Genomic DNA, 11,106 nt, shown 5'->3' on the forward strand with positions numbered 1-11,106 from the left:
AGAGACGTCTTCATCAGGACGCGGCTTTCATGACACTTTAGGGACCTGTTGACATTAAAGACAACTCGGCTCTCATGTTTATTGTTACTGGAGACGCGATCAGTTGTGCTTGTCTTATTTTTTCATTGAATTATACCGGCGCTGTACATCCCTTGATGGCGCTCCCCGAGGGCTGAAACGTCTTATTTCTCTCTGTGAGCCATTTATTACACAAATTTATGATATTGGCGTTCTAGCTGAGCTCTGCTCTCTCTCTCTCTCTCTGCTAATAAACCTGCTCGGCTTATTAGTCTTGTGCTGTACTTACCGTTCCTCCCCGAGGGCAGGAGGTACGGGTGGGGTGGGGGGGTACAATGAAGAGCTGTCACACTGAGGGCTTGCGTAAAATAAAACACGAACGGCATGCGATTAACCGCAAGAAGACGCATTGCTCTGTTCGCCAGCAATAATCAAAGCCGGCACAGTAACTTTCATTTACATACATTCCTCGACGGCTGCAACGGATATAAACTGTGTGCTCCACATGCCTTTGCAAACCCGGTTGTTACCTTGTAAAAAGTAGCAGTGACGTCATTACTGTGCTGTATGTAGACACACAGAGCCCTCAGAGACACACAGAGCCTGCAGAGACACACAGAGTCCTCAGAGACACACAGAGCCCTCAATTTCTTTTTCCGCTGCCCCTGTTATCAATGAACAGGGATCCTCTATACTGAGTGTTCCTGATCATTCATAACATGAGGACAGAGTTTGTTTACTATAACCACGATCATGAATGAACAGGAAGTGATGTAGATGTGATGTAGATCACTTCCCATTCATTCATCAATGAGGATATAGTAACCATACTCTGTCCTCAGTTATCTACAAACACTCAGCGATCTCTGAACACATGACTGCTTGTACCCGCTCTCCTCTCTGATACGCTGTCACAGGTGGCTGAGTGAGCGGTGCGGGGGAGGAGAGCTCAGCCTCCTGTGACAGCTCCGCCCCCACACCGCTCTGCCAGAGTGTGATAGAAGGCTGAGCGGTGTGGGAGGAGACGCCGGCCACTCACAGCGCTCTCCTACCGCAGCGCTCGCCGGCTCTCACACTTTCTCTCCTCTGCCTATCTAGAGCTGCCTCTAGATAGGCAGAGCCAGCTGTCAGTCACGCAGCTGGGTGGATGCAGACAGTAATGTCGGGATCCGTCCCGGCTGCGGCGTCTCAGTATACCGCGAGCTGTAGCTCCCTATATACTGAGCCTAGGGTGACGGGAGGACGCTAGTTTGTGTCCTCCCATGACCCTGAGGAGAACTATGGGGAAAAACACTGACCTCATAGTTCTCCTTTAAGGGAGGGCTGGACAAATCCCAGGAGCTAGGTAGCCCTAATACGCCCTAAAAATAACAGCTGGCACCCAATTTTTGAGGTTTACTCTAGCTGTGATCAATAGAGTTGGTTCCTAAAAGTATCTTACTTTGTCTTGGATTGGGTAGAATGGCTCCTGACCTCCATATTGATTTGTCCTCCTCTGCTCTAGGGGAAGGTTTAAATTAATGCAGTGAGCTGAAGAGCGCAGTTTACACATCAGCGGTTGGGACGTTGCATTGCTGCAGACCAAACTCAATAGACCTTCTGCCCATTGTTTACTATTGTCCAGTCACTGGTTAGATGTTCTTGCCAATGCAGCCCAGCTTCAAAAGCAGAATGGTGGCTCATGATTTAAGGCCTTTGGTTGACTTCACAGAGACACATGTGCATGACGTGTATGCCTTTAATGTGCATTTCCTTCGGGACTAAAACACTCCCTATATAACAACAGGACACCTACCACCATCCCTATACAACCACGGGACAACATTCTACATCTGCTGTATAACGGCAGTGCCCTCACCTTCTGATATCACTGTCCGGTCATATTGTAATGGATAATTACGGCCAACAACTGACCAAATCTTTCAACACATTATGGACCGGCGTGAGGGTCACTCGGTCATAGTCTAATGTGGTACCACCATCCATTGGCAGACTAAAGCTGGTTATAAACACGAAACTAAGTGGACAGATTTGTTTTACTTATATGTGGCCCAATCAGAGTGACGGAATGACGTGGTCTTTGCCATCCAAAGCTGCAGGTAACAAGGAGAAAGCTTCTCCATGACCAAAGACATGTTTTTTTCAACCCACCTGAACAACATCTATACACATATAAAGTCAAGCAAGCAAGGAAGTCAAGCAAGGATGTCATGCACTTCCATTGGCTACCAATAACATAGGTCCCAGGTTGACTATCCTAGCCAAGGGGCATTTCAACTTGTACTATAAGCCATGTGAAAGCACTGTGCTTTGGGCCGGATTTCCCACAAGGCCAACCTTGGGGCAGCAGGGACTAGAGGGGCAGCAGGGGTGTGGCATTCCTAGCTCCCGGCGCTCAGGACATGTAGTTCCAGGCACGGGGCGGGTAGTTGTTTTCTACATATAGTCCGGCTTTGAGCAAGCAGGGCTGAATGTAGAGCGGGGAAGCCGCTGCTTGTTTTGTACACGTGATCTCGGCAATGTCACCGAGATCACTTGTATGCAGCTTGCATACAGTGGGGCGCATTGAGGAACCTGGCCTTGGGGCAGCAGAGAGGGTAAATCCGGCCCTGACTGTGCTCATGGAACATCGCAGTCCAATCTCAGATTAACCATGGGACTACTCTGCGCACACTCTCCCGTACTATCACCAAGACTGAGCTTGCCCTATGCTCTCTTTTATGGCATCACCATCCAGCCACATATTACCCTTCTACGCACATTGCACTGAGAACACATTATGGTTCACCACACCGGGCTGAATTTGAAGCGAGGACTTTACCTTCAGTTGGGGAAGTCTTAAGTCTCCTACACAGGCCATGGACGTCACCATAACTATCTTGTATTTTTTGAATGGCCTCTGCTCCTCGCAGCTCCATGAGAGAGCGCAGCTCTTGTAAAGTGCAGCCGAAGCCTCCGGCATGATTCTGCTCTCTCCGCTGGTTCTTTGGGTAAAAATCCACTGAACTGTTCAAATCTCCCATCTTGACTCGCTGATGTTACTTCCTGGCCGATGGAGAGTAGTTATCGGTGTGAGTGAGTGTGCGTATTCTGTTTTTTTCCAAAACTGGTGGCCACAGTCTTCAGGCTTCAGTATCAGTGGGTGTGCCGGATAGATGATGGGCCTGGAAAAAAACAAAGCAAATAATAGATAAGAGCGTGTGACAGACGTGTCTCCATCTCCAGTCACATACACAGGTCCAATGTCTTCTTAAGGAAACCCAGATACCAGAATATTAATTTCGGGAGTGGCACCATGCCTGATCCCTACTTTGGCACTACATACATAGTTACATAGTTACATAGTATTTGAGGTTGAATAAAGACATTAGTCCATCAAGTCCAACCTAACTGCAATGGGTACAACCCCTTCATGGTCAGTAAGGCCATGCTCAGACGCTCTGTTGTAATGTGCAGAAGAGGCAGTCCTCCTATGACTATGGCAATAGGGTTTTTCCCCTCTGTCACCATGACAACATAACAGAGCCATCTGTCACCACGGCAGCTTCACAGTGGCTGATGCATCTGTCCCAATAGCACCATCACCATGACAATGGGGCAATCCTTTGGCTGACCCCTTTGTTGTACACGGCAACAGTGCCAATACTCACCTCCAACCCGCACCGCTGTGATGACACATATCAAATAATACACATATTGGCCAAGAATAGGGTTTGCCTGTAGGTGCTAACGAGGTTAATCAGAAAAATGACAAATTGACACAATTGGTGACTTAATAAATTATTTTTAAGGAGATTGCAGCTTCCAGTTACTACTTAAATCTGAGCGGTCGGTCCTTACCAGCTGCTCACAGCACATGTGAGTCTCAGTCCTTCCTCCTGTGTGCTATGAAGACATATTGTAACTCCCGCTTTCACTGCTGAAGGATTCCACCATCAAGACTGAATGTAGCAGAAAAGTGCATGCTCCATCTTTTATTTATCACCCCCTCTGGAATGATGTGACTCGTACCGTGCCTTGACGTGAACTTGGTACCTTTTGGCTAATGCCTTGTCATGGCTTTTGTGCTCCAGTGGCTCTGGCATCCTGTGACTCCCATTATCCACAATGCTTTCCTTTCTACAGTATGCAGTCTCCGAACTCTGTCCCCATTGTGCTCTTCCTGCTACAGTGGAGACAAACTCCCAAGCATATATGAAATGTCACCTGACACTTTACAAATACTGTATGTATGTGCTAAGCCCAGCTCCTTCCTACTGGTCCTCGGCCTACCCTCTCTTCTTCCACCCACTAGCTCCAGCTCTGCAACCTCTCCCGGGTTGTCTCTCCTCTCTACTTTCTATCAATCAGAACAGCTCAGCACCCACTCCAACCTTTCTCCTACTGGTCCATAATCAGCCTCTTCTATCACCTGACAACTATAGGATCCCACACTTCCTCCCTGCTCTTCCCTCTATGTGACTCATCAGCTCATATGTCTATGTCTCCTCTCTCTTTCCTCCCTAGGTTCATGGTCAGTTTCAGCTCTGCCTCCTCTTCCAATGGACCATAATAATTGTCACTCCTCTCTCATGCCCATCCCCTGCAATGATCAGCTTCTACTCTGCCTCTGTCTGCCTTCCTGGTACACAATGACTTGCCATTCTGCCTCTTCCACCTATCCGTCTAGCTCACAATCAGCATCACTGCCTCCTTCCTTCCTCTTTAAGGTCCACGGTCATCTCCTGCTCTGTCTCTTTACCTATTGGTCTATGATTAGCTCCCACTCCACCCTCTCTATCTCTTTCCATACTGTGCCATGGTCATCTCCTGCTCTGTCTCTTTATCTATTGGTCTATGATTAGCTCCCACTCCACCCTCTCTATCTCTTTCCATACTGTGCCATGGTCATCTCCTGCTCTGTCTCTTTATCTATTGGTCTATGATTAGCTCCCACTCCACCCTCTCTATCTCTTTCCATACTGTGCCATGGTCATCTCCTGCTCTGTCTCTTTATCTATTGGTCTATGATTAGCTCCCACTCCACCCTCTCTATCTATTTCCATGGTCAGCTCCCGCTCTGTCTCTCAGTTCAAGTGAGATGACTCTCCTGACCAAATAATATTATATACACGGCCTGGCCAAAAAAAGTCACACATTCTAATATTTTGGTGGACCACCTTAAGCTTTGATTTCGGCACGCATTCCTCGTGGAGTCGTTTCGGTAAGCTTATACAATGTCACAACATTTATTTCCATTCAGAGTTGCATTCATTTTTCACCGAGATCTTGTAGTGATGATGGGAGAGTCGGACCACGGCGTAGAGTCTTCTCCGGCACATCCCAAAGATTCTCAATGGGGTTAAGGTCTGGTCTCTGTGGAGGCCAATCCATGTGTGACAATGATGTCTCATGCTCCCTGAACCACTCTTTCACAGTTTGAGGCATTGTCATCTTGGAATATGGGCAATGTGCCATCAGGGGAAGGGGAAATCCCATTGATAGGAAAACCTGGTCATTCAGTATATTCAGGTCGGCAGCCGACCTCATTGTTTGGGCACATAACGTTGCTGAACCTAGACCTGATCATGTGAAGCAAACCCCAGATCATAAATTTGCCCGAAATCCAGGTGGTGAACTTTAGAGCTGCAGCTAACGATTATTTTCAAAATCGATTAGTTAGCCGATTATTAAATTTTATTTTTGGCCTGGCAGTGTATGTAATAACGAAAGAAATCACCAGGTAGAGTTATAATAGCCACAGCAGGTGTGGAAACCCAGGAACTCACCAACAGTGTTCTTGAGGAGTATAGGAAATTGTCAAGTGGTGTAACCCTTCAACATCTACCAAATATCTATATGAGTTTCCAGAAGTCTGATTGTTTAAAACTTTGTTTGGAGCTGCCTAAGGATTAGAGGATTAAGGATAGAAAAACCTGGTCATTCAGTATATTCAGGGCGGCAGCTGACCTCATTGTTTGGGCACATAACGTTGCTGAACCTAGACTTGACCAACTGAAGCAACCACAGATCATAACACTGACCGAAATCCAAGTGGTGACTTTTTTTTTGGCCCAGGTGGTGTATTTTATAATTCTGTGTTAAAACCCAATAGAAACCTCTTATTTTATTACTGCAATGCAGTCAGGCCGCATTTATAGCAATGAGTATGCCTCTTTTTTTAATCTGCTAAGGGCTGCAGCAAAGGTTAAACTATACTTTTCCGGCAGCAATGGGAAAATGCGACTGCTGCTCCCACGAACAAGCAGCAGCTCACCTCTACGACACTCTCCGTGGACACCCCGAAGAAAAGGGCAGCGCTCAATAGGGCATGTTGGGATGCAGGAGAGTCGAGGTGTGTTAAGAAAAGCGTCCGACTCTCCTACATGCTGGCAGATCACGGGTTTTTTTTTTAACCCTTGCATCAGCCCTTAGGAAATAAAAGGCAGATTTAGTAGTATATCTGCAGCCTGACCGCATTACATTAATACATTTAGAGGGTTCAACATATTAAAGGAGAACTATGGGGTCAGGGCTTTCCCCCGTAGTTCTCTTTAGGGTAACGGGAGGGGACACAAACTAGCGTCCTCCCGTCACCCTAGGCTCAGTATATAGGGAGCTACAGCTCGCGGTATACTGAGACGCCGCAGCTGAAGCGGATCCCGACAATTGTGCCGGCATCCGCCCAGCTGCGTGAGTGACAGCTGCCTCCTCCTATCTAGAGGCTGTACCCGCCCCCTCCCCCGTCCGTTCCGCCAGTCAGCGCTGGAGGATCGGAGCGGGGGGAATCCAGCCCCTCCACTGTCACGGCAGAGAGCTGTGACAGGATCGAGAGGTGAGCGAACGCCGGTATGTGTTCGCTCACCTCCTGATCTACTGAGCCGACCTGTGACAGTCTCATTGTCACAGGTCGGCTAGAACTATCAGGACTATATCTTCTCATAGTAGCACAACCCATCTTATATATGTGACAATGTCCCATTTTTTTTTTAATCTCATCTGCGGCTGCCATAGTACCTTAGACCTCTGTTGTAGTCTACGCTAGGGATGCACCGATACTAGTGCCGATACCGAGTATTTGGGTGAGTACTCGTACTCGCCCAAATGCTCCGATACCTAGCACGAGTACTTCCTGTATCAGGAAGCCGGGCAGCGCATCATTACACTCTGCCCGGTTTCCTGATTGGCCAGGAAACGGCTCCATGCTCTCTCGTCACTTGTGATGAGAGAGCATGGAGCCAATCAGGAAGCTGGGTAGCGTGCAATGACGCGCTGCCCGGCTTTCCCGATTGGTCAGGAAGCTAGCAAATCCGGAAGCCGGGCACCGTGTAATGACGCAGCGCCCGGCATTCTGATTGGCCGGGAAGCCGGCGTCATGCTCCCTCTTCATCTCATGAATCATAATATTAAGAAAGTGACCTTAAAGCATTAGTTTGTATTGCTTTAGAAAAAAAATGTGACCTGTCCCTTTAAGAAAAAGTATCGGCAATTGGTATCTGCGAGTACTTGATCAAAAGTATCGGTACTCGGTCTTAAAAAAAGTGGTATCGGTGCATCCCTAGTCTACGCCATTGCTGCCACAACATGAAGGTCTAATAGCTCAAAGAAAACCACTAAATTAGACAATGCGCTGGAAGCTTCATCATCTTTTGCGTGGTAACCTTTGTAGAACTAGAACCAAAGCCTGGCACATCATGCCGCTGGCTTTGTGGCTCTACAGCCGGTGGAGATCTGAAGGCTGGAGAAGCATTGCCAGGCCTTGTAGTTCCACCACATCTGTTCTGTCGCAGGTGCGCTGAACGGGCCTAAAAGATTACAAACCAATTAAAGACAAATGGCTGGTAAGTGTACAAGCTATTACGCAACAAAATACCTCCAAGCTGCTCGGTGGAAGCCTTCTGCCGTTCTACGTGGCTGTCTATTGACACAGCCAATGAAATCCGGAAAGAAAACACACGGCTACGGTTAGCAATGCCATTTTTGGCTGCAGACCCTTAGGCACTATTCTTTGGAACAATGGTTATTATATACACTGAGTGGCCGGATTATTATATACACTGAGTGGCCGGATTATTATATACCCCGAGTGGCCGGATTATTATATACACCGAGTGGCCGGACTATTATATACACCGAGTGGCCAGATTATTATATACACCGAGTGGCCGGACTATTATATACACCGAGTGGCCAGATTATTATATACACCGAGTGGCCGGACTATTATATACACCGAGTGGCCAGATTATTATATACACCGAGTGGCCGGACTATTATATACACCGAGTGGCCAGATTATTATATACACCGAGTGGCCGGACTATTATATACACCGAGTGGCCAGATTATTATATACACCGAGTGGCCGGACTATTATATACACCGAGTGGCCAGATTATTATATACACCGAGTGGCCGGACTATTATATACACCGAGTGGCCAGATTATTATATACACCGAGTGGCCGGACTATTATATACACCGAGTGGCCAGATTATTATATACACCGAGTGGCCGGACTATTATATACACCGAGTGGCCAGATTATTATATACACCGAGTGGCCGGACTATTATATACACCGAGTGGCCAGATTATTATATACACCGAGTGGCCGGATTATTATATACCCCGAGTGGCCGGATTATTATATACACCGAGTGGCCAGATTATTCGGGGAAACATGGATCTTCTTCTGGGTGCTCAAGTTTCCTTACTTAAAGGCAGGGCCGGATTTAGTCTCTCTGCTGCCCCAAGGCCAGGTTCCTCAATGCGCCCCCCTACCTGCCAACCCCCCCACCACCATGTAGAATGGCAGACCTGTACAAAACAAGCGGCGGCTCCCCTGCTGTACATTTAGCTCTGCTTGTCCAAAGCCGGGCTAAATGTCGAAAACAATTACCCGCCCGGCGCCCGGAACTGCGTGTCCCGGGCATTGGGAGATAGGAATTCCACACCCTGCTGCCCCTCTGCTCCCTGCTGCCCCTCTACTCCCTGCTGCCCCTCTGCTCCCTGCTGCCCCTCTACTCCCTGCTGCCCCTCTACTCCCTGCTGCCCCGAGGCCGGGCCGTGGTTGGCCCTGTGGGAAATCCGGCCCTGCTTAAAGAAGATATCCCGAAAAGGTGGCCTGATGTTCACCTGAACACTAGACTTCCTCAATATAATTAATCTGCAGAACTGAATGGTCATTGTACTGTTCAGTCAGGCCAGGAACAGCAGACGTAGGCAAGGGTTAAGTTGCTCGTTCAAGGAGGGGGTGGTCATTAAGTGTCGCTCACCTGATTGGCCAGGGTCCGGTGAGGTGGGGTATAGGCGGCTCCCCAGGGAAGGAAAGTTCCAGTCTCGGTGAAGACAGGTCCCTGCCCTCCCGCCCTGTTTGCGATATTTGCCTTGTTGCCTTTGCATTCTTTTCTCGTTTCTACCTCTGTGGCCGCTTTGTCCTTTTTCTATCTATTTTTATGTTTCTTGTCACTGCAGCCGGTCAGGGTGTTAGGGTCCTTGAGGTGCAACATATTCTCCTGAGGTTTAAGTGACAGTGGGGAGCCGTCTTTGGTATGGCATCCCTGTCTTAATGGGTCCATCATTAGTTACTCAGTATCTGATGTTAGTTTACAAGTCCCCGAGGCGGTGTTGGGCGGCTGGGGGCCGTGTGGGCAGATACTGGGTATTTTGGTGGTGAAAAATGTCGTGTCAAGGACCTTAACTCCCGCGGTCAGCTAATTGGTTACAAAATTGTTAATTTTGGCTTTGGTACTAAAATAATAAATTGGCTGCTGTGGCCACTAAAAATCCAAGACCAGTGTCATCCTTTCACAAAGGGGTTAATATCTGAGTTGAGTGTTCTGGGTATTGAACCACTAGGAGCCATATACAATGCCCTTGTCATGTCAGAGTTTGGAGTGTGATGCGCTCACTCTTGCTTCTAATGAATGCAGAACGTACAGAAATTAGGTTAAACTGGGATTTCCAGACGATGCTGCTTCACGCATTGTGAAAAAACAAAAAATAATAAAAAAATAGAATAGTTACCGACAGGCAGAGCTCAGAATTAGCAGAGACAGATCTGCCCGAGCTTATCTGCCGCAATACTGGGACCCGCTGTGACTTTATGCCCCAACTCAGTGAATGCTTAACTGGGGCAGATATACGCAGCCAAGGCAGTTTAAACAGCCCTATCCTTAAAGTGATATTAAAGGAGAACTATGAGGGGAGTGATTGTCACTCGGCCTCATAGTTCTAGCCGATCTGTGACAATGAGACTGTCACAGGTCGGCTCAATAGATCGGGAGGTGAGAGAACACATACCGCCGTTCGCTCACCTCTCGATCCTGTCCCTGCAGAGAGCCGTGACTGTCACTCACGGCTCTCTGCCGTGATTCCCCCCTCCTCCCCTGTCCGATCTTGCAGCGCTGAGTCGAGGAACGGACAGGGGAGGGGGCGGGTACAGCTGGCTCTGCCTCTGGATAGGCGGAGCCAGCTGTCACTCACGCAGCTGGGCGGATCCAGACATGTCGGGATCCGCTCCGGTTGCGGCGTCTCAGTATACCGCGAGCTGTAGCTCCCTATATACTGAGCTTTGGGTGACGGGAGGACGCTATATAGTTTGAATAGTTTTTCAGCCAGAGGTACAGAGCCATACAAAAAATTAGATCAAAGTGATCAAAGGAGCCCCTTCCACACCAAGGGGGCATTATCACCCTACACCAAGCTAAGTCACATCCCTAGTTTGTGTCCTCCCGCGACCCTTAGAAGAACTATGGGGAAAAACACTGACCCCATAGTTCTCCTTTAAAGCCTATTTTTTTTTCTCCTTTAAGGAGACCCTCCTTTGCTGGAGGCTGTTGCTCTTTTTCTTTAAAAGTTTATATTTCCTTGTTTTCTAGTGGCTCCCCGCGGCTCTTTCCCCCTCCCCTCACCCTGCACGGGTGCCACCATTGTTCTACTGGAGGCACCCGTGCACTCTCCTCCCCGCTCGTGCCCGCAGTGGCTGTGTGCGTCCATAGACACACACACAGCCCTGTGGCAGGCCACGCCCCTTCCCTCTTTGATTGATGGCAGAAGGAGCCTATGGCTCCTCTGCCATCAGTATCCCCTCCCCGCAACCCGGG

At 48.5% G+C, this 11,106-nt stretch overlaps 1 protein-coding gene across 7 annotated transcripts in view; it reads right to left on the reverse strand.

The window, feature by feature from the left end:
• ATP2B3 (ATPase plasma membrane Ca2+ transporting 3) overlaps nucleotides 1–11,106 on the reverse strand; it is a 139,126-nt gene that overhangs the window by 125,432 nt on the left and 2,588 nt on the right. For all 7 annotated transcript variants that reach the window (XM_018570128.1, XM_018570131.1, XM_018570127.1 and 4 more), the window contains exon 2: nucleotides 2,840–3,182. In XM_018570128.1, the coding sequence (XP_018425630.1) occupies nucleotides 2,840–3,041 (202 nt within the window). In that variant the 5' untranslated portion in view covers nucleotides 3,042–3,182. The remainder of the gene's footprint in view (nucleotides 1–2,839; nucleotides 3,183–11,106) is intronic.

The sequence above is a fragment of the Nanorana parkeri genome, unplaced genomic scaffold (genome assembly GCF_000935625.1).
Source record: "Nanorana parkeri isolate BGI_ZX_2015 unplaced genomic scaffold, ASM93562v1 scaffold1461, whole genome shotgun sequence".
Taxonomy (NCBI): domain Eukaryota; kingdom Metazoa; phylum Chordata; class Amphibia; order Anura; family Dicroglossidae; genus Nanorana; species Nanorana parkeri.